At 43.9% G+C, this 24,341-nt stretch overlaps 1 protein-coding gene across 1 annotated transcript in view; it reads left to right on the forward strand.

Annotated features, from left to right (window-relative positions):
- Nucleotides 1-10,192: 10,192 nt before the first annotated feature.
- KIF26B (kinesin family member 26B) overlaps nucleotides 10,193-24,341 on the forward strand; it is a 270,240-nt gene continuing 256,091 nt past the window's right edge. Inside the window, exons 1-2 of the mRNA XM_054280550.1 lie at nucleotides 10,193-10,255; nucleotides 10,467-10,868. Of these exons, the coding sequence (XP_054136525.1) occupies nucleotides 10,193-10,255; nucleotides 10,467-10,868 (465 nt within the window). The remainder of the gene's footprint in view (nucleotides 10,256-10,466; nucleotides 10,869-24,341) is intronic.

The following is a 24,341-nucleotide window of genomic DNA, read 5'->3' on the forward strand; positions in this document are numbered from 1 at the left end:
TTAAGGACCTACTTGAAGAAGCCATATAGAAGAATTTTAGGACAAGTCTTGTGCTCCATGGAAGAAAAAGTTCTTGTGGTTGTGATGTATGGAAATTATCCTCATTTATCAAGACAAGAGCTGTAAGGTTTTTGTGTTTTAAGGATTGCTGCTATCAGTATCCCATGTGGCTAAATCTTGGAAAGCAGTAATGGATATGCAGGATGTTTGGTTTAGTTAGCAAACTAACTTAATTTATGTAATCCACTAAAAAAATACCTCCTTGGCCTGTTTGCTCAAGGGACTGTGAATGTGAGCCCATTATTCAAGACTGAGGACCATTACTGTTAACACTTATGACATGTGTGAAATAAGTGTCTATAATGATTTCTTGCTTCACTTCTTAAAGTTTTAATAGCTCCTTAGTAAGTTTGAATACAGCTCTAATGCCTAATTAACCCTGGCTTTATTTCACTAGTATGCTATAAACAAAAAGAGCAACAAGTGTCAAGGCAGGCAGGCAGCCTTTATAGTAAACAGTTCAGCTTATGTGCATGTTTTTCTTTAAACACAGAAAATGGTAAACACAAAGTCACCCCAAACCCCACACCCAGCCACCCACTCACCCTTTGCCAGACTCCTGAATGTTGTCAGGACCTTGCCCTGAAGAAGCATACAAGTTTGCAGCCTTCATTTTATTGCTATTTGCATGGCAATTACTAATCCTGAAGCTGCCATATGGCACTGGCTGCCCATTCTTTTTCCAGATGGACTTGAATTATAGGCAGCAATTTTGTCTGCCTAGTTTCTGAGAGACTCATGCAACAAAGATTCTGCAACTCATGTGGACCCTCATTGATTAGTTAGCCTCTGAGCACCTTCCAAAACACTTCCTTAAAAGATTCTAACCTTCCTTTGAAGTCCATGAAAATTTGCTGCAGTCAAGCATGTGGAAGAATGTGAGCAACTAGACAAGCCTGACATGCAGAAAAAGAGGTAAGTCAGTCATCTACACTTTTTAGAAAAATATGTTTGCTTTCCAGGTAAGTCTGAGAACCACCTTCATGAGACATCAACCTTTACAAGTGAAATCGAGGGTGACTGACAGGATAGGCTCTATCTCCACACAGGTTCTCCAAGTGCTGTGCAGCATCTAATAGGAGAATTTCAACAATTGTTAGAAACAATTTCTAACAATTTGTTAGAAATTTGACAACACTCTTACTGGTCCCTCTGGAGCTTTCTCTGTACTTTTTAGCAACAAAAATGTTTTCTCTGTGATAAATACATCAGCTTGAAGCCCAAATAAAATGAAGATTCTCCAAATGAGACAACCTTACACAAACTCCTCTCTAGTAAGTGATCCTTACATCAACTATCATCACTACCTTGAGGTAGAATGCAGCTTTTCCTAGGGAAAAATATCAGAGTCAATACACTGCTTTTTCTGTTTTAAGTAGACTTAGCATACTACAGAAACACTCCAATTCTCTTGAGATCTTCCACTCAATGGTGCTGGTTCATTTATTTATTTGTACATAGATACAGAAGAACACACATCCCAGGATTGCAGTATCTCTTCCACCTAGAAAGATATGATCCTGGCACAGACTAAATGTAAATAACATGGGAGCAAACACCAGCCTCTCACTGCCAACAAGAACACAGATAACACAAAATCACCAGTGCCAGGCTGCCTCCCCAGCTGCACTCTGTTCCCATTAGTGAACAATGAAGTCCTGGCTTCTCCCAGCAGTATGGAATGGCTCCTGAATGCATTCACAAACACAGAGATTTGCCACTTGCAGGGCAGAGATTCCAGCTCTTTTGGGCCAAAGGCATGCTTCAGTTTGTAGTCTCATTAGAGAAGGAACTGTGTGAACATATTGGCACTCAAGGCTTCAAAGTAAACATCAAAATTATCAACAAGTGCCTTCACTTAGCAATGTTTATCCCAGAATATTGGTTCATACTTTCAAATAGCACCAGCATCAGCTGTCACTGCAGCCCACCACATTTTTCTATCACACACCTGACTGCTTCCCAAAACTCCTTGGTCACGGAATGTTATTGTGGGTCTCCTACAGCACCAGCCACTTCCAGCCTGTGCTAGGACATTTGGAATAAATGAATTACTGTAAATTGATGATGTTGCATTATTAGAGATCAGGCATCATGTAGTGGATACAGTGGTGGGGCTAGCAGTGGTTAAAATGCTCAATAATGCTAATTGCATTGGTGAACATTTCTTTAATATGGACAAGACTAAACAACCAAATTAAAATGTAGGTGATTATAAACATTCTTGAGTCTTGTCTATGCATAAAGAGACATCCTGATGAGTCTGGGAAGTGAGGAGCTGAGCAGGCAGGCAAAGAGGTTTTTTTCTTTTTTATTTTCCTTTTCATTACAATTTTGTATTATTGGTTTTTTTTCCAATTTTTAAACTGTTCTTATCTAAGCGCGTGAGTTGTCTCATTTTACCTTTCCAGCTCTCTTTCCCATCCTGCTGAGGGGGAATGAGTGAGTGGTTGTGGGGTGGTGGATTGTTGGCTGGAGTTAAACCATGACAGGCTGTTAGATTAAATTGGCTTTTTGAAACTGATGGAGCTTTACATCTGAACCTACAGCTGGTGCTCTCCTGTTCAACTTGCACATGCTCACATGGGTACAAATTGAATGGGTGTAGCCAGTAAAAAGAGATTTAAATTCAAACAAATAACCATTAAGGAGGTCATGCTGATTTAATTAAGGGAATCTGAACTTCCATTTATGTTAAACTGGTGAAACCTTCATGAGCAGACAAGGTCTATCTAAAGAAGACAAGACCTAGGTCTGCTGGATTTGTAACATGGGGTAATGCATTCCACTCTGCCAAAGCTTTCCAGCAGTAGGAAGAAATATCCATCAGTTTCTGCCAGTCCACCTCAGAAGCTGTGTTTGTTTGCTAGCTGCCTAGGCATGGGATTGTTTTCCCTCTTGCATGGTGTCTGACAGAATAGTTATGGATCAGAAAAAAGCCACATTGCACAGCTGCCCTGTGCTGGTGCTGCTTCCAGGGAGTACAGCTTGGGGCCACAGACAGAGAAGTCCATAAAGCTGTGAGTATTCCTGCCTGGAATCTGGGCAGGAATGCTTTACCCCAGCCTGCCTGGGCACACAGACAGGCTGTTGGAGTCAGCTCCAGCACACTGATGTCTGTACTCAGTGACAAATCCGCTCTTTGTTTAAACCTGAAAGAAGTTCCTGTACACAGCAAACTGTGTTCACCTGGAGCACTGAATTCAAGGCTCCATGAACTCTGATGAACAGGGATTCTTTACTCATCCCCTGCTCTCCAGAGCTGTGCTGCCAAGTCTGAACATCCCTTGATGGGCAGACACAGAAACTGAAGTGATCTGGGTCCAGTCATGAATCCTCCTGGATTTCCCCACTGGGTTACTCCTGCAGTCAGAGCAGGAGAGCAGAATGCACTGGAGAAAAACTGTCATTGCATAGACAGGGAAGGGCAAAGAGAGCAGCTCTGTACCTTTCTTAGCCCCTGATCTGCAGCCACAGGATATGCAAGGTCTAGCCATGGCTCTGCCTCCCCAGATGCACGTGAGCTGATGAAGAGAGTGATACAGGGACCAAATTGTGTCTTTCAAGGCAGGTAACGAAGAGTTTTGAGGGAAATGGCAGGCAGATGAGCCAGTCATCAGCCCTCTGCAGTTGCTTCATAAAGAATATAATCAGTGTGGAATGATCTTCTGCAAAGAGAAAAATGGAACAATAAAATTTTTGGAAATCTGCAAGCTAGAGGGTTCACTTTTAATCCTAAACTGTGGATAAAAGGAGTGTATGAAATGTTTGAAGAGGAGCTGAAAAAGAGTTTCAGATGAAACAGATGCTCTGAGATCTGGAGTGCCTCCTGTTATAAAAATCTCAGGAACATACTGCGGTGAGACCTCTGATGCAGCTTATCAGGAATGTAATTCTCTGTTGCTTGAGCACTGAGTTGAATTAGTTCACCTCACATGAGCTGAGGGGCAGGAAAGAAATGCCTGCTGCCTTCTATGTCATCTTTCATTTAAGGCATTTACACATTCAAGACTACGATAGACTAGTGCCTGTGATGCCAGCTCTGTAGCTGATCTGCACTGCTATAAATTACTCCTGCAACAAGAAAGGATGCAGCATAAAAATGTGATGATATAAATGCTCTGCTGCTTGTTTCTCAGGGCTGCTTGGTCACTTTGCTGTGCTGTGGCTGCTTACCCCCTTCCACACCATCTGCCCTGTGTCCTGGCTCCTAGGGTGAAGCAGGCACACATGCTGGTTTGGCACTTGTACCCTCCTTTGCCTGCTTTTTCACTTTGGCACGTGCTGGCCTATATTCCTCCTATTAATGCTGTTATTTGCTAATACCATTAATATCACCTTCTCCCCTTTTCTGCCCAAAGATATTCACTGAAAGCAATTCTTTTGGAAGACAAGTTTTTCCTTGGTAGCTAGAAGGGTTTTTGAAGAACATTTAAAAGAAATATTTTGCCCTTTAATATCTTCAGCTGTGTCTCTGTGGTCAGTGAGAATTGCTAGCAGTGTTCCAGAGCCAATTCCTGGCAATTCAGGAGGCCCATAGAGGCAAGCAAGGTTTCTAGACAAGAAGCAGCCTGTATCTTTCTTCATTAGAGACTGTGACTGGCTGTTGTTACTCCAATGATTTTTTGCTCTGTTGCTGTTCTATGTAATATCTGCATTGCTGGGACTTGGTGCTTTGAAACTTATAGATACTCCCAATTTTTCAGGCTTGTCTTTAGTTCTGGAGTTGCAATGAATACTTATTGTGCCTGAGAAACAGAAAATGGAATTCTGTCAAATTTCAGTATTTGAATTTATGAACTTAACCACAATTGGCTGCATGCCTGTCATTGCAATGCATCCCACTGCATAAAATGATTGCAAACTTATCCATGCAACCCTGCTCCATGAGTATATATATGTACATGACACTGTAGCCTTTATTACTTATGAAAAACACATCAATATTTTATTAATAAGCAGACATTGATTTTTACTGGGAACATAAAGATTTATGGAAGAAGGCAGAGCTGTGTGGCAGAAACTATGACAGCAGTTTCTAAAAAATCTATGGAATATTTTACATTTGAAATACAGAAAAAATATTCCATTCAAAGTGAATTCAAATAGACAGTCCTTTGTGGAAAATAGATTTCTTCTGGTATCAAGCACAGGTGAATTTTAAAGACAGCTGGTTTGAAATAGAATGAGACTCTGTCTGAATTTGAACACAAGTGGCTTCCTTTTATTTCATGGAGATATTCAAGGAGGCTCTCAGTGGAGTAAGGAGAGTAGAGGCTAACATCTGTGCAATGGCCCTGAGGCAAAAGGACTACAGCAAGCAAACAGGGAGGTGTAGCCCTGTCAGGAGCACAGGAAGACCCTGCTGTTGTTTGCTGTAGGAAAAGGTTACCCAAAGTGGACTGATTTGGGGCTGCTGGTAACAGCAGGAAGCAGAAGCTGTAATGAGGACAACCTGGAGGGTTCCCTGTCTATGCTACGCCACCTGGAACTAGGGATTCTAGCAGTGACTGGGAAGTACTTATTTTCCAGTGTCACTCTACTTTTACCCTGACACACAAGGCAAATCTTGGGACTGATTTAGAAATTGTGGTATAGCAAACACCCCAGCAGACAGCTCATACAGACGAAATGCCCAGCCTTCATTCTCCAAGACATCATGCTCAACAATTGTCAAGAGCAAGTAGGGAAACACTCTACAGACACATTGTATATCCCAGATACTATGGAAGAAGAACAAATTTGGTCCATCCAGCTGATTTCCTCCTGTACTGCATGTATTCATAAAGCTGGCAGAATACTCAGACTGTGGTGATGTGTGCTTTGCTCACTTGGGGGCTATACAAAAGGATAAAGGGACTTAATGTGTTTGAAGTACTTTGCTTTTTACTGAAAAGGTCCTATAGTTTGGCAAGGGGAAGAGAGCAAGAACTGGAATGGTTTTAGAGATGAAATATGTCAAACTGAGAAAGTTCTGGTGGTTTTATTCGTAGCTCTTAATAATTAGCTGTTTCTATCTTTACAATTAATTCTTTGTCAGCATTACTACAAATGCCTTCAATTTCCTCACTGTCCCCCAATGGACTCCAGCTCATTAATATGCAGCTTTAAGCAAGTATCAGAGCTGTCATGCATTTCAAATCTCCCCTAGGAAGCTTTTTAAAATTGTGAGTAAGACCTGATACTGAGACTTATTAGCACCAAACCTGGAAACAAAGCTTCTGTGCAGGCAGCGATGACTCTTCAAGTTACAGTTGCTGTCACCTTTTTTATCCTGAAATTTTTAAAAAGTGTGAATACCTCAAAGCACTTCTTTGATGCAGCCAACATTTCCAGCTCTTATAAACTTCTGTTTGTGGATAGAACTGGGCTTGTGCCAGCATCTCAGATTTGAGTGATGAAGCTGAACTTCGAGGTCGGATTTAATTGCACTCACACTGAGAAATACTCAGAAGAAATCTACTGAAGGCAGCAGAGAAATAGTACACCATGGCAAACACACTGCAGTATGGTAGAGAAACTGGAAGGTTTTATACTTGCTAAAAGACAGGTCATAACAGTCCACAGATGTGTCATACCTAGATTGAGATCAAAATCCAGCCACAATGCTTTGAGACCAGCTTTAGCTTGAACCTCTGACACTTAAACCTGCATCCAAGGGCTTTGGCTCTTGCCCATTTACTCATAAATGTCAGAACAGCCCCATGTTTTCATCGCTGTCTCAAATTAAGAACAACAATCAGTCTAACTTCTGAACTGCTAGCACAAATGATTTACCAGGACTAAGGTTAAGGCAAATTCCCATGACTACTGGCTACAATGACAGAAGAAATGCATAAACTCAAGAGCTGTGGAGCTGCCTGCCATTGGCATGTTGGTGATCCTGCTAATCATCTTTCATTAGTGACGTATGGAGTGTAAGGTTTTTGTAAGATGAAACCAAACCAACTTCCACATTAGAGACCCCAAAGAGACTGAGAGAAAGCCATCCCTCAATGCTTCTCAGAGAGAAAATTGTTGCCTAGAGAAAGGGTTCTTAGCAGAGCTTCTTGCTGGAGTGATACTATTGTGTCCCATACTTGGTTCAGCATGAAATAACAAGAACGGGAAAGATTTTAGCAGCAAAATACCTCAAACTAGAATATTTGGAGTATCTCTCATCTTCCAAAATTGTTCACAATTCAATAAAGTCTTTCATGAAAACCAGTGTCAGTAAACACTGACATCTCTCAGAAAGGAGAGTTGAAGCAACAGCATCAGAGCTATTGACCAACAAAGTTACAAACCTGCAAGCTGTGAGAGGTGCTCTTCAAATGCACCTTTTTAACATTTCCCACAAACGTGAGACATGAGGAAATGCAAATTTGCTACTGAGACTCGTCAGGCTAAAAACTCAACTTCACCATGTTCTGAGGTCCTCATTTCCTGGCTGGAGGTGTTGTGCCTTCTCACCAGACACAACCTTACTTCTCCACCTCAAACCAAACTCAGCCGTGACCTACGGACCGACAAAGATCCTGCCATGTGGAAGGCATCCCTTTCTGTCCTGCTGGGCTACTCCATCTGCTCCAGCATCCCTTCACCCGCGCTGCTGGCAGGCGCCCTACCGGAGCCGCGAGTGTGAGCCCATCTCGTTTGGGGCGATGCCGGAGCCCTCACCCAGCCAGGCTCTAAGTGTCCTGGGAGGAGTTTTTCCTGAGGAGAGGCGCAGCGCTTTGCCGCCGTGCCCGGAGGAGCCGCAGGCGGGGGTTCCCCGGATCAGGGGCAGCGCCCGTCCCGGTCCCGATCCCGGCGCTCCCGCCGCTCCCTCCCGCGCGCTGCCGGCAGAGGGCGCGCGCCGCCCGCCGACGCCGCCTCAGCCCGGCCCGGCCGCCTCATCCGGCGCCCGCCCCGGGCCGGGGGCTCCCAACTCGGCGGGCGGCGCCGGCCCGGGCCCGGGTCCTGCCGCCGGGAGCAGCGCGGTCACTCAGCCCGCCTCGCCTCCCGCCGGACGGTGCCGCCCCCCGAGCTCCCCCCGCCCGCTGCCGGGGGCTGCGGAGCCGCCTCTGCACCGCCAGCCGCTGCCGCCCCGGCGCTGGGTCCGTGCGGGGGCTGGCAGAACTCGGCGTCCCGGTCCTGCCCGGGCCCGGCGCGCCCCTACCCGCGGGTGCTGCGCCCGGGACCACGGTCCCCGGCAGCGGACGTGGTTAGGCAGGCAGAGCTGGGGAATTCAGGGTCTGCCGAAAAGCTGGGGAATTCAGGGTCTGCCGAGGGAAGTCTGCCAGCTCGGCACCGGGACTGAGGCCGGAGAACGAGCAGTTCTACAGCGCAGTGTGGGCACTACCCCCGGTGAGCACCGCGGGGCCAGGGGAGGCTGTGCAGCTCTGTGCCGCTGCCGGCTCGCACGGCGTTTCCCTGCCTTACCTTGTCATCCCTCTCACGTCTGCCTACGGAACAAACCACGGGATCTCCGCATGCGGATTTATGTGAAACCCATTCACATGCAACAGCAGCTGGGGTGCACCTCCTTTGTTTGCCCGTTCGTTCCGCTTTTTGGGGTCACCTATGTAAATGCACAAGGCACTAACGATGCAGCCTGGCTACCTTGGATGGCATCACTTGTGTCAGCTTCAGATTAAAGCTTTCCTAAACACATCACGAATGGCTGTTCCTCTCTCAGAGTGACAGCATAGCGAAGTAAAAACACAGCAGAGCATTTTACACATCTTTACTACTGGTAGAGTATCTGTAAAGACATGCAAGCACCGGGAGATTCCTTGCTCAGCGATTCAGCAGGCTGGTTTTGTTTCCTCATGGCTGCTGTGGCCCAGGTACACTAGGGATGCTGGAAGGATGCATTTGTATGGAAGTAACAATAGGAGGTTGGAAAGGTGGATGCAAGTCCCCTGTGTGTTCTGCCCTCTCAGTTGCATCAACCTATCCATGTTATGATCCTATCAGGGGACCTGGCATTTAGCTTTTTATTGCCTCCATTTCTGAGAAAATTACCAACTCGTTTTGAGGAGGAAGATTTATTAGAGATGATTTTTCTATCTACAGGATTTGAAATAAAAAGGGATATGTAACAGATACACATGATCAGCAAATGGAAATCGTAATTAGAAAGGAAAGATTAACAGGGACACAAGTCTGTAGAATTTCATTGTTAAGAGATCAATTTATTATGCCCTTGACTGCAAGTTAAATTAATACACGTAATACTACAACATGGAAAAGAAATGCCAGTGACTGTCATAAATACAGCTTGCTCTTCTTTCCTAGTTATTTAGGGAGGATTGGGAACACTTGTGAAATCACGTTCATTAAAGCCTGAATAGAGGCAACTAACCAATAACTGCGGTGGAAGCAACAAGGTTCTCCCCCCTCCGCGCACCCACCCGCCTTTTTCAAGAACGGGGGGAAATCACAGACGTCAATCAAGAAATACTGCAAAATAAAATGGACCCTCCCGGCAGCCGAGGCATCGCGTAGAGCAGCGGCGAGGCTCTGGCACTCTGCTGGCAGCCTCGGGCGCCGCCAGCCCTGCAGCTCCGCCGCTGACCGGGGAGCGCACGGGGCTCCGCAGCCCGGCTCTTTCCTTCCCTCCCTTCCCAAACTGTCAGGCACAAATGGGCAGGAGGATATTGGCTGCAAGGGGCGCGGAGGCTCCTCCCAGAGCCTGGATCCCGATATTTTTGGAGGATTTCTTCTAACTCAGTTACAAACCTTGGTGAAGGGAACAAGTTGCGGCTGTAGCGGAGGCAGAAAGCGCCTCTGCTTGAGGGGAGCGCGGCTCTCGCTCCTTCTTTCGCCTTCCCGAGGCTACCTTGGATGCTTCACCTCACTTGCGGATGAGAGCTGTGCTGCCTATCGGGGGGGACCGCTCCTGATTTGGATGTTGCTGTTTTTGTGAAAACAAGGGTTGTAAGGGAATGAAAGGGGAGACAATGAAGAAAAACCGACCGGGAGAGAACCCCAGCCCCAAGCGTTTTCCCGAGAACTGACGGGTGTTTTGGGGCTGAGCGATCCCGTCGGAGGCGGCCGAGGGAGCAAGCCTGCCCGCTCCGCGGGGGACTTCCCGGGACCGGCTATTCCCTTCGGATGCGGACTGGGAAACCTGTAGGAAATTCTCCCGCCGCCCAGCGAAGCCACCATGAATTCAGTGGCTGGAAATAAGGAGAGGATTGCGGTCACGGCGCGGAGCAGAAAATATGGGGTAAGTTGTCGGCGCCGGGGCGGCTCAGAGCGGGGGTCGCCACAGCGATGGGGCTCACTCCCCCACTCCCTCCCTCCCTCCCGGCGGCTGCCGGCGATCGTGCCCCGGCCCCGCGCAACTTCCGCGGTGCGGGGCGGGGGCGGGCGCGGAACGTCCGAGCGAAACTTGCCGGGCCTCCCTGGCTGACCCGCTGCTCCTTCTCCCGCTCCAGGTGACCGAGCCCTGCTCCCCCACCAAGCCCGCCGCCCCCTTCTCCCCCGAGAGCTGGTACCGGAAGGCGTACGAGGAGTCCCGGGCGGGCGGGCGCCCGGCGCCGGAGGGAGCTGGCTCTGCCCTGGGCTCCTCCGGCACGCCGTCCCCCGGCTCCGGCACCTCCTCGCCGGGCTCCTTCACCGGCTCGCCGGGACCCGCCTCGCCCGGCATCGGCACCAGCTCCCCCGGCTCCCTGGGCGGCTCGCCGGGCTTCGGCACCGGCTCGCCGGGCTCCGGCAGCGGCGGCGGCTCCTCGCCGGGCTCGGACCGCGGCGTCTGGTGCGAGCACTGCAACGCCCGCCTGGCGGAGCTGAAGAGGCAGGCGCTGAAGCTCCTCATCCCCGGGCCCGTCAGCAGCAAGGTGAGCGCGGCGCCGCGGGAGGCGGGGGACCCTGTGCCCTGTCTGTCCGCCACCTGGGCTCCCCTCCGCCGGTGTCACCGCCGAGCGCTTTGCCGTTTATTTGTGTTCTCCCCGTTCTTAGTCTTGTTCCCTTTTTCCAGAGGGCTGCCTGCCTTCAGGAGCATCTGTGATAGTCCTTCCAGCGTGCTTTTCTCCGTCTTTCTCCGTCATTCATTGTATTGACAGTGATTCTGTGCTATTTCCTGAGCGCTGTTTTCTTTTTTTTTTTTTTTTTTTTTTTTTTTTTTTTTTTTTTTTTTTGGGTGGTGGGGGTAAGTAAGGGTGGGAATATTACATCGGAGTTACTGGTCCCTTGCCCTTTTGCTATCTGATTCCTACAGTATGGATTTAGAAATCGTCCTTAAACTTGGCAGCCAAGTCAGTAGTGAGGTGTGTCCGTATGGTCTGATCCCAGTGGATTCTGCTTCCACTGAGGGAGAAACCCTTCTGTAGCTCCAGGTTCACATGAGGCATTGAAATGCTGTGTGAGCCCAAAGGTCACTCAGTGAGGCTGTGACAGACCATGGCATTGAACCTAGTTCTCCCAGGTGTCTTTAGGCAGAAGGATAACTTGGTGATGCTTCTCTTATAGGGAAGTGCCAGGTTTTTTTTCTATTCCCAGTAACACTTGAAAATACTTGAAGCTGCTGGACTCTGAACGTTGGGTTGAATAATCCTGTGCTGAAAGAGCATGTAAGCATTGCTGACATTTTGTCTCACGTTTTAAGAGCTGACTCATCCTGAATACAGTTGGAGACCTGCTTTCTGCCTCTGTTGGGGTGTTTGGTACCTCCAAAAACATACTCTGAAATTCCTTGGTTTTGTTTTGTTTGGCATTTATTTTTCATTTTTCCTTTTTGTTGTGCATATAAGATTAAGGCTAACAGCTCTAAACGAGTGACCAGCAGCCCTTGGCTGACCTCATGCTACCAAAATAGTAAGCACTGGGTTCCTCCATAGCAACCCTGTGAGCGTTGTATTGTGAATGGTTCTGCAGCTCCTGGAATGTAGTACAATGCAATTTTGTTTGCCTTGTTGGGTCCAGGTACTATCAAATGATAATATTTACTCTTCCACTTCAAAGAGTTTTCATTAGTGGTTACAATAAAGAGGTATCATGGAAAAGAGACGACTGCTGGGAGAGGGTCCCTGGTATTGCTGTTGTGTTGTACTCTCCATGATTTATTTATGTGCTCTTTGAGAGGGAGTTGGTGCTCCCATGAACAAAAGACTCAAGGGCTGGTTGTTACCTTGTCTCAAGAGCTGACTTTACTGAATTATTCATGAACAGGGAAAGGTGGATCCACCAAAATTAATAGTAAATTTAACCATTAATACATGGTTAAATTTAAAGTGGCCCTGGTACCAAAATCTTGTCAAATTTCAGGCTGTGAGATTTGACAGTAATTACCAGCTGTGGGTATAGGTGGGAAATTACTGATACAGATATGGGAGCCATCAGAATAACTGAGATTGGGGGTGGAGGGGAGGATGGGACTAACATCAAGGCATGGTGTTAAATAGAAATTGACTGATTTCAGTCACATAAATATTTGCAGAGGGTTCCTTTACTGCAATAGTGATTGATATTCACCATCCTAGCCTTCCTGAGAGGTTACCATTGTGTTTCTACAGCTATTTGTTCTGCTGTTCACTTAGTTTAGCTGGTGGTGTTGTACAGGCCAATCTTTATTTGTATCAGTAGCCTTTCAGCCCCCTTACCTATGTTTTTTTTTTGCTTCTTATGCCTCCTTTCCAAGCCTTCCGCTTCTCTAGGACTGCCACTGACAAAATTGCTGTCCAATCTGTGTGTTTAGGAGCAAGGAAGGAGGCACAAGTAAGGTGGTCTCCATGGGCTTGGGTGACCCTCTGCCCTATTTGCTATGCTTGGTAGTACTTGCAGGCTCAGTCTTGCTGAGTTGTGAGCTGGCACACAGCTCCTTTCTGTGGTGGGTGCTGCTGGCTGTGACTGTTTGCAGAATCTGCATCTCTTTCTCTCATCCTTTCTGGCTTGTGACTGCTAAGAACTTTCTGGGCTTGTGACTTTTGCCTTCAGTAGGTGCTGTCCAGCACAGCGGGCTGGATGATGTGGGACACAAACATCATGGCTGATGCCATTGACTTCTTTGGATTGGGTACACTGTAGTGGTCTTAAAAGTTTGTTTTTCCTGGTGTCTGCTTTGAGGAGAGCAAGGTGCTGGCATGGGCTCTGCTGGTTCAGTCAGGGCCTGTGAGCTGCCTCTGTGTGTGCCATAGTAACACTCTGGGAGTCCCTTCTGATGGTGAGGTGTACAGGGTTTTTTGAAAACGTGGAAGCCTGCTTGTGTCTGGGGAAAACTGGCTTTGGTTTGGATTGAGACTGAAGTCTAACCACACTGTGTTAATGTAGCTGGCATTTTTTCAGGGTCCCGTGAGGTCTGCTCTTGGTTGCTGCTATGGAAATAGAGGCTTTTTGAGTGTGGAATGGATCCTGCCACTTCAATTAAGTGGAAGAAGGAGCAGATCATATTCCTGATTCTGGGTATTCCCTCAGAACTTGCAAAGCATCCTACAACTCAAGACTCTGGTGCCCATAGGACACAGCTAATTGGTGATATTCCTTTATTAGGACTATTAAATGAGGCATTTAAAATGTCTGTTATCTTTTAGTCAGCCAGATCTGACATATTTTCAGTTGTTGCTGTTGAAGACAGCCTGGTATTATGAGTTCTGTGGTATTATTAGTACAGTCTGTAGCACCTGTTTCCCATTTATGCTGTATTTAGAAATGCTCATCATCTGGGATAGTGTGTGTTGCAGAACAAGCAGAATATGAGAGTATCTGTGTTTTAATGTGTGTCTACTAGCAGATATTGGAATCTGCAGTAACCTATCCAAATGTGAACCTACATTGGTATTTCTGACAGTGTGCAGTCATGTAAAGGTTTGTATATATCTGTCAAGTGTAATAGTGTGCTTAATTGCTTCATAAACAGACCTGGCTTTGTGCATGAAGCTATGTACTGAAGCTTTTCATTTGATTGAGAAAAAGCCACACTTAAGCTAGAGCAAACTGCTTCTGACTAGGCCATTGTTAATGCTGAGGTGTTTAGCTTTCCATTCTAAATAGAAACATTCTCTCCTAATACATCAACAGGATGGAAACTTTGTGGGTTTGTTTATGTGAGGCACAAAGGTGAAAAATATATAATTGTAGTCACATTAATTTATTTTAGCCATTTAAAATGCCAGGTTCCCTGCCAATAGCAAAAAGAATAGTGCTAAAAGCTTATTGTTTCTTTTTCCTCCTCTTGTGGTACAGATGTGACTTAATGATGTTCAGCAATTACGTGCATAGGAGGGGTTATATTTTATGTGAATAAAATCTTATTGTAACCCCCAAGCGAAGCAGGCCTGTGGGAATTGACTAGCACAGGTGTTTGAAATAGTTACCACTGCAGTTTGTGACTGAGGGCATCTTGGAGCTTTTGGTGCCTGTTGTTTGTGGGGTTTATGTTGCATGATGATAAAGATTATCTCCAATTACTAATACAGATTGGTTTTTTTTAAGCTAAGCTTTTTCTTAGGCTATATTTTTAGAAGAGCATCAAACAAAGTTCTAGCATAGAAATTTATGTCATCATACTCCCAAATTTATCAAAATTTCTGTGAAATCAGTTTGCTTTGAATTCAAGCCTGTGATATCACCTGTCTTCAATGAACACCTCACAGGCATCTAACAATTGAAGAGTTGCTATATTGATGTGTAACAAATTATAATGTGTGCTAATAATCCATGGAATGCTAATAAGAATGCTTACAAGAACAGTTTTAAGTTTCTTAGTATGTGGTTCTAACAATCCTGAATACAGCCCTGAAACCGAGCTAATTTGAGTGTATAGACATGAATTGCTGCCTGGGCATATTGTGGCTGGGTCAGGAAGTAAGGGTCTACTATAAATGGTAAGGATATATAAATGGATAGTACTGATGTTAGGTGGGGTTTTTTTAGGATATTGTGGTCTTCCCCTCACCTAAAAAGTCTGTGCTTCTGAGAATAAGAATTGGGTAAATTCTGAGCAATCTTTTCCAACCCTCTGAGCACGAGAGGGAAGGAAAGAACTGGCATTCAGGGTACAGTTTTGTTTTGATTTTTTTTTTTAGCCTGTTTACTGACACGATCTGATTTTTTTTGCTTACATATTGTTGAATTAGTCTTCTCATTCAGTGGTCAAAGACTTGACTTGTAATTATTAATAATGAAGAAAGCCCTGAAGCTGATATAATGAAAAATGCGTTTCTGTTAGCTGGTAGCTACTTTAGAAACATTCCCAGTAGAGACAGGACAGTAATAAACCCTTCCTCAAAGCTTAGCAAGTGGCAGAATAATGGAATTTCATTTCCATCCAGACCTTTAATTTGTGAACAAGCACGGCCAGGCCAGTCTGTATAGTGACTTAATTCACTGTGCAAAAAAATCTCAGGCACCTAATCATTTCATCCCAACTCATTGTAATGCAGATAGGATTATTGCATTAGAAATGTGATTTTAAATGGCCCGAGGCAGTAATTTGTCAGCATTTGGGAGGATTAACTCCATTAAAGTTTAGGCAACAACAACCATTCTTTTGTGTTGCATCACAGGTCACAATACCAAACATTTAGCATAACTCATCTGTGAATCTTCTTACAATTGTATGCTTCCTGGCAAGTTGGGAAGCTGAGCTACTTCACTTGCACTGGAATTACAGCTGCTTGCGGAGGTCTAGAGGAGGCAAATGGATATGCCTTTGCTGCTGATGAATTTGTGTAAGCCCTTTTCCAGGAGCAGCTGGAAGTCGTGCTGCTGCAATCCGCAGTGTCAACATGTGAAATAATATAGCTATTTCTTTTGAGCTTGCAAATGTCTTTGAGGTAAGGGTGAAGATGCTGTGTGGTAAAGACTGCTCTTTAGGAAGCTGTCAAAGTCATTAGCTCTGCAGCTTTCTCTATGGGAAGAAAAAGGCTTGTCGTTACTAAGTGCATTGGAAATTAGAAACTGGCCTATGGTTATACTTCATGAATTGAACCTATAGTGTTTCCTATCAGAAGAGAAAACACTTTTAGAGCACAGAGCTCTTGAGGGAGAAGAGGGAAGTATTGATGAAGTAAATCTCTAGAGAGGAGAATTTTTTTTTTCTTTTTTTGTGCAAAGACTTGGCTGTGCATCTGAAAACATTGTGTTCAGAAATAGAGTCAATGCAGTGTGTTTAATTGGCCTCTTCATGCTGGGTGATAAAATGTCTTCAAGGTATTTTATGCATGCCATGAATGCTGCACTGATGTCCAAAATCACCTTGCATCTTCAGATAGTCTTACATTTCCTTAGAAGCAGATGTTGTGCCATCCACAGAAATCTTGCATAATAAGTGTAGGACTTTGGTGTATACTTTTGGAAGGGGAAAAGGAACAAAGATTGTCCATCTGAGTTCCCCAGACAGCGTTTGAAAAAATGTCACACATTACCAGCGTGGGCCATGGGCATGCAATGGGAGTCACGCCGGCATCAGCAGATTATTAGAACATTGCAGGGCTGAAAGACACGGTGGTTTTGCCACATCAGCAGCACATAGCCTTTGACACCGTGTAATTGGGGTGCTTCCGAGCACTGAACCTGCAGCACCACAATAAACTTGACTGTCATGCTCTACATAATGATGTAGTCAGAACTGCAGCATTCTGTGACATGAGGTCTGTGTGTCAATAGCACGAGAGATGTTCTAAGTTAAATTGCTAGCTTACATATTACTAGTGTCATCTGTGGCTTGAGAGGCATTGATGTTGTTGAAATGGAGGAAAACAGGCATGCACCTTCCCCTCCTGCCCCTGAATAAATAATCCCTAGCCTGCAGTGTCTGTTGTTGAAGCTGCAGTTCAAGTATCCCAATTGGAGAAAAGAAGATTTTTTATCAGGGGATTGTTAAAAATTACAGTTTGCTTAATTCAAATTAAACACACAAAGTAGTATCCTAAGAGCAGAAACTTTAGAAGAGCCCAATAACTTGTGTTGCCCATTTTTATTTTCAATTACCTTCTTTGCAATCTTCCTGCATTAAACCAGGTTTGGTTTTGTTCTTTTTTCTTTTTCATAACTATGAGCCTAGTGAAGCTGTTTAGAATTGTGTTTGCTCTCTGGCTTTGAAATCTGAGATATATAACCAGACTTGGTACAGACCAGATTTTTTTGTACAGTTATAATATCTTGTATAATATACAACCAGGATATGAATTTGCTAATGCTTCTTTTCCCTCCACTCTCCTGCTCAGAAAATTTTACAGTGTAGCTTAATATTTTGTTGAGTGTTTGAAGTTTCTTTAAGTAAAATTAGATGAACACAAGACACTTCATAGAGCAGGGGAGACTTGACTGGACTGTTTTGAACTTGTCACAAAGGCTGAAGCACTGTGCAGGACACACCAGAATCTGAGAATTCTTTCCCTACTATAACATGACTGTTTCTCCAGTCTGGATCTGAACCTTGCCAGTCTAGTGACTTGCATGAAATTGACCTTAGGGAGGGCATTTGGACTTCAGGAAAAGCGGTAGGATTTAATTTAGGCTACAGCTCCATGTATGATATGGCTCTAACCAGGGAATACTTGTGTGCCTTCAAAGCAGCAGGCATGCTGCTCTGGCAGAGCAGGTCTAAGACATCCTAGCCCCTTGTGGGCTTCCCATGAGCCTTTCCTTTGCCTTTCCTTTGTCCTCTCCATATGAAGGTCATAAGTTAGCATCACTGCAGGTCACCTGTGAATACATGGTGATTGCTCCCTGCCTTAGTTCTTATAAAAATGATAGATAGTTCAAACACATTCAATAATGCCTTCTTCTCAACTCAGATCCTTTTGATCAAGGAGTGACTGGATGTGCTATTACAACAGCAGATGCAAGGAGCCAGTGATCTCTGAGAAAGCTACTGATGAGAGCAGCACAATGCATCCAACCGTAGCCTCCATTGTAACTGGAGTACAGAATTCAGGGATTGCTTTACAAAAGAGACAGTCAAAGAAAATATGGTACCACCTATACAAAAGAACCAGTCTTAAGGAATTGGTGTGTTCAATTGCAGCTTGAATTTATTGCTATGTTGTCAGAATTCAATTTATTTTATTTAAAATAATACAGCATAGTAAGGCTGTTAAAAACTACTTACAGCATTGGTATCCTTCTTAAAAATTATTTTTGTCTTCAACTATGTTCATTTTTATTGTCTGTCATGGTTTAACCCCAGGCAGTTGTTTGCTGTCTCCCACACCAGCAGGACTGGGGAGAGAATGGGAAGGGTAAAAGCTGGAGAACTCATGGATTGAGATAAAGAGAGTTTAATAGGAAAAGCAAAAGCCAGGCACACAAGCAAAACAGAACAAGGAATTAATTCACCACTTCTTGTGGGCAGCCATCTCCAGGAGAGCAGGGCCCCATCACACCTAAGAGTGACTGGGAAAGACAAACACCATCATTCCACTTGTCTTCAGCACAAAATGCTGTCCAAAACACAGCCCTGCACCAGCCACTGGGAAGAAAATTTACTCTACCCCAGTTGAAACCAGCACGTTGTCATGAGGGTCTTCTGTTCAATCTGTATTATTAAATCACTTAGTATATGGTTGATCTTGTATTTTTTATGTAAGACATTTTCTGTTTTCTGGGAGGAAGGAGAAAAGACTAATTTGGCAGAGACTTCAGACTGGTTTCCTCTTCTCAGCTTTCATCTGAAACTCTATTTGGTGGTAGTGTTTGTGGGTTTAAAAATAATAAATTGCTAGGGAAATTCTGCTCAAGAGACCTGAGCAAACCCATGGGGTATTAAGCTGGATTTGATTTGCAATTCACCAGGAAAACAAAAGCCTTTCTTCAGAAGGAACTGGACACTTCTAGATAAAGCATTTGTTAGTGTAAAGTTTTTGTATTGTGTATTTTAATTTGCTATACCTTCCTATTAAATGAAGAAGGGCTGAGTCTTCTCACTTCATTGCTCTCCAAATAAGAGACATTAACTTACAGGCCACATGATATCTGCTTTGTTAGTGTTTGGTCAATGCTCTTATTCAATAGATTTGGTGATTTAGGAAAAAAGTATCAAATGTCTTTGAAAATTACTTTATTCTAGTGAAAAGTATTCCAAACACAATTGAGTGTGCATCTGGAAAACACTTTAAATTTCTTGCTGGTGGTATGTGTCAAAAGAACTGTGTATGCTGAATGTAGGATATCTGTGTCCAGTGCAATATGACTGATGTAAAACATCTATCTACCTCTAGGAAAGCTAGCTTCCTCTTCTGTAGGAAAATTTTAAATTGGGAATATAGTCTGTGTTTTGGCTTCCAAATTACCTTCAAGTGGAACTTGCTTTATATGCATTTGTTCTTTATAAATGTGTTTTGACCTGTGGATTTCTTATGATCTATTAATAGCAAGCCTCTGCTCTATTTCCCTATGCTCCCTAAATCATATATAGCTTGACATGATCATTTACTTGCACCTGAGTATTCACAACAGCTTCTCTATTCCATGGATTTGCACTGGAACAAAATTCTACTCACATGAATGTTTGGGGAAAAGCAAATGAAAGGAGACTTTGATATCTACCACAGTAAATATTTTCTTTTCCTGAAGAAAAAGTGAAATTTCGCAGTGGTTTGGGGGTTTCAACTTTGTTCAGAACTGTCTGAGGAGACCTGCCTCAGGATGGAGTTAATTTCCCCCAAGCTGTGCATGCTTCATTCCCTCTTTCTCTACCACCCTCAAAATTGACTGAAGATGAATGAAGATTCAGGAATACAGACCCTCAGTTTCTGTGGGCCTCTGTGTTGTCCTAGTGGGAATTTCCCATTCCTTTTATCACAGGCGTACTTGAAGATATGAGAGAGTCCTGCAGTGCTGAAGAGGGTGGTTGCTTGGAGCTCATTATTAAAAACAGGGCAGAACTGGCCTCAGCATCTTTCTGTCCTGGCTCCTGTAAGTCATCTGGGCAAACTCCCATCTTACCAAAGTCAATCTTAGACTTTATTATGCTGAAGTTATTCAGGAGAGCAGACTTCTGTCTGCTAATTGATTGTCTGGATGATTACATGCTACTCTTTCAGTTGTAAAGTCTTATTTTCCTGTGCCTCTTGGCTAAATGAACCTCTGACCTGTTAAATGCCAAATGCTGAAAGAATTACCCCTTTACTCCATCCACCTGATGGTCTCCAGCAGAATGCCTAGTGGGCAATAAGGCAGCCTTGGCTTTAAGCAGGTGCTGAACAGTGAGAACAGAAGTCATTACTCTTCATTTCTCTATTAGTTTCACTGCTCATCTAATAGTGATGGGCAAAGAAAAACATTAATATCCTATCCAGCAGCAAATGCACCAAAGTGGGAGTGTGGCTCGTGTGTTTTCCTCTTTCCTAATGGTATCATTAAAATTTAACTAGTCCTCTAAATCATGTTAGTATTCCCAGGGTTAATATGCTGAGATTGCTGGCAGCATTCCCACAGGAAGAGTTAACAGTGGCTGAGGCTGTGTGGCTGGCATTTGTTGCTCAGAGGGAGGTGTTGGGACTGGAGAAGCCCTGGCACCAGAAAGGCACAATCAGGTCTTTGGTGACAGGGGCATTTACAATACACAAACATATTCTTCGCTATTTACCTCTCCCTTTCCACTTCCTCCTTGTTTTTCTCTCCTCATTAGCCCTAAAGCTGTCAGTTCATCTCATCTGCTGCTGGATTTCTAATGGAAATTCTTGACAATAAGCCTGCATATGTGTGAACCTAGCAGGAAGGCATATTGTGTGTGCTGTATGATTTAAGAGATTGTTAGACCATAGATGGCTTTTACTGGAGGTCGAGGAGGCTAACCAAGTGGGAGATGCAATTAAAATGGTATTTGTTAGAAAGGAAGAGCTAGCTGTCTGGGCAGACTGAACATGGGGAAATGATGGGTAGCTGGAAGGCCATTAATGATGGCTTTGTAAGCAGCTCTGCAGCATGGGTGGTAAGCCTAAATCCAGAGCTGTACTTTTAGTATGTCTAATAAGGCTTCCTTTTTATTTTTTTCCCTGTGCGTCAAATCCATTTCTGAATAATGGATTTGACAAAAATTCTCTGGATTTTGGGTTAGATTTAGAGGTGAGTGAAAGAAGTTATGGTGGGTAAGAGAAGAAACTGGCTTGTGGGAGCCTTCTCCATCACCTTGAAAACAAGGCTCTGCAAGATTTTACAGAGCTGATCTTTGTAAAGTCATGGATTTCAGTGCTCTGGCAAAGAGGATTGGTGAGAAATAAGAGATGGGGCAGGCAACTCATTGAAGTGCTTTCCCATTTTAAATGAACAGTTGGGATCTGCTTCTTGTAAGCTCTTGACAAGAACTTAATTGTTACAGGTATTTGATTACATGTCTCCTGTTATTTGTTTTTTTTTCCCCACTGTTGAACTGTTCAATGTTTGGCTTCACAAATATGTTAACAATTTTCAAGGTTGCAAGGAGTGGGATAGGCCCTTAAGGCAGGTTGCCCAATACATTTTGGTGTCCTAAAAGACATGAGCGTCTGTGAGTATAGAAGGGGCTCAAGGAGAAATATGAGAGGAAGAATACAAGGTGGGGAGATGGAAATGAAGTGGGGAATGAAGGTGGTCCAGGCAGCAAAGCAACAGTGCTTGCATGGGACAGGTGGCATGCTGGGGTAGCAAGGAGGAATGGGTAAAAAACCCAGTATTCTGTAAAAGCCTGAACTCACTTTAAAGTGTCTGGCAGAAATTATGCATATGGAGGTTGTGTTCTGTTTTTCCTTAAAAAAGCTATCACTAAAATTTATTATCTCTCAGTTTTTCTCTTTCTTAAAATAAAAACTAGCAAGCAGCTAGAAGAGTAGAGAGCATTAACTCAAGGTTATCTTTGGTTTAATGCACTTTGGTATTTTTCATTCTGAAAGTTATTTTTTTATCCAAAGGCTAAGGTGCTGGTGTATCCTGTGATCTAAAGATGTGAGTGGCTTTTCTTTCTTACATCTAATTGATTTGTTTCTCTTTTCACCAGTCACAAGGACATCTATGTTCCATAATGTCAATTTGAGGCTTGGTATGAAATAGGAATTCAGTTCATTGCACTAGCAATTTTACCCAGCATAACAAATAAATGATGTATGTTTTACTGCATCAGCAATAGGAATGAATTCAGTCTCTCTTTTGTTTTCCCTGTGCCTGCCTCTGAAGCGAAAAATGTTTGATTTCCAGATTAATTTGAATTCTTATCGTGTTAAGCCTACTAATTCTGTAGTATTATTGTACTGGACACTCTAAGGCGTGATATTAAGTAGCAGTACTTGTTAATACTTTAAAAGCAGACTAGAATTGACTTGAGATGTGAGAGGACAGCTGAAGGTGAGGGGGGTATACATGTAGGCTGAATGCACTGGCACTGATGGCTCTAAATGAAGCACTTTAGAGATTGAAGTGCTTTAAATTGCCATCCTTCTTTGTCAGTCCTAGTTACTTGGTTCTTCCTAGCCTGGTCTGCTACTGTCTTGCCTGTTTAATATTCCACTTAAGTATAACAAGAGATGAAACATCCAAGATGCCTGTATCCTCCAGGAGTCAGCACCACTGATGGGAATACTTGTGTTAGCTGTTTATAAGCAATGAGCTAAACAGGGCTATAAAGAGGAGAGGGAGCAGGAGGGAAACTGTTGTGACTTCTCTTAATTTGCTGTTCTTTTTATCAGCGAAGGAAATAAATTTCGTAGTTTTCCTACTCCAAACCCATGTGCTCTGGGTAATACAAATTGTTTCAATAAGCACACACTGCTAAGGCCTAGATAAGGGTTATTTCTGTGCCTGAAATATCAAGGACTAGAGTGTGCTGTGTGGAAAGCTGGTGTGGAATCAGGCTGCTGAGGAAGCTGTGTGTAGTCATGCGCATGGGTGACACTGATAAATGGCTCCTCTAAGCAGGCATCTGCAGCAAATTGTCACATTGAGACTTCCCAGCATACCCTAGACCTCTGCATGAATGAAATCTCTGTTGTGCCATTATTTACCCACCTCCATACGAAATGAGAGGATAGGATTCATTGCTTCAGTGCAGCTTTCATATGAGTTTGCTCTCTTTATGTACGTATGTGCTTATATATTTATTTTCCCGCACTTTCTGCAGCAATGGCTGCAGAACTCCTGGTGTTCTCTCACTGGGATTAGACATACAGCCTTCTGAAATGGATAAAATGGCTTTCAGGGTAAAGGATGGGTCTTCTACATCTAAAAACCTAAAGTGAAATGTGTTTTATTTATTCTGGTTTTTGACTAGATGCATGTATAATTAAAGGTAAATAATAAGCATGGTTTGGTTTTTGTTGATTTATTTTGTTTGTGGCTGTTTTAGTAGAGGTTGCGGTGGCTGGAAGAGGGAAAAGCTTGGATTGTTTTCCTTTTTTGACAAGTCATAATTACTGTCTTCAAAAGGCAGTGAGATAGTTTTCAAGTCTATTTTGCACTGAAGGAAAGCCTCATCTTTTCCTTGTTTCCCTTTATTGCTGGACATCACTGATTCATGACAAGAATCAGACTTGCATTTTGCCTTTCTTCAACACACTTGTTTTTTAATTTTTTCTGTCTTTGAGGTGATTTTCTTGGGTAACTTATCATTGAAACTCTGGTAATTTAAGCTTTGATGGAAAGGTCTCTTGAGATCAGGGTAGAGTTTCTGCCCAACCTAGAAAAAAAAAGGCAATTTTTTTGTAGCTAGCATATATTCCCAGCACATAAAGATCCCGGTAAATTCCTCCCTCTTCTTTATTCCAGCCAATATGTCAAGCTTCAGGGCTCTAAGGTGCTGTGAATTTACCTGCAAGGATATAAAATGATAACCTCTGATGCAGCAGCAGCTGTGTCAGGCCTGAAGGTCTAAGCACTTACCCAAAACTTCGCTACTGGATTGCACTAAAAAGCACCTTAGCCGAAGTTTGCCTTCACGATGAGGTGCAGAAATCTGGCAGGGAGTTTGGGTGCAGCTGAGGTGAGGATGGATGTCCTGTCCCACCACCCTGCTGTGGTGTTGATGGCTGTCTCCTGCTATCTGCTCCACCCTGCTGCTGTAGCTCTCTTAAATTGTTGCTTCATTATTAGAGCCCTTAGCTTCTTGCTGTTTTAGCCTTTGCCCTCAGGCTGTTTCTGTATGTCTAGCTGGCTTTCAGTAAAAATGTTGAATATTTGCTGGTGATGTGGAATGGGACTTTGCCCAGCTAATTTTCCATAGGTAAAGGCCTTTTTTAATAATTTGGTGGAAGAGGACAGATGTTCTTAGAGGCAGTTAGGTGGTTTGTAACATTAAGATGCTCACAGAAGTCGCAGAATTTCACACAACTGCGAGTTTTCACACCAACCATTACCAAAGAAAGTATATAGATCTCATCTGAGTGAAATGTTTGCCTCTTCTGTTT

Source organism: Melozone crissalis, unplaced genomic scaffold, assembly GCF_028551555.1.
Source record: "Melozone crissalis strain CALT ecotype California unplaced genomic scaffold, PUWL_Pcris_2 ptg000027l_1, whole genome shotgun sequence".
Classification (NCBI taxonomy): Eukaryota; Metazoa; Chordata; class Aves; order Passeriformes; family Passerellidae; genus Melozone; species Melozone crissalis.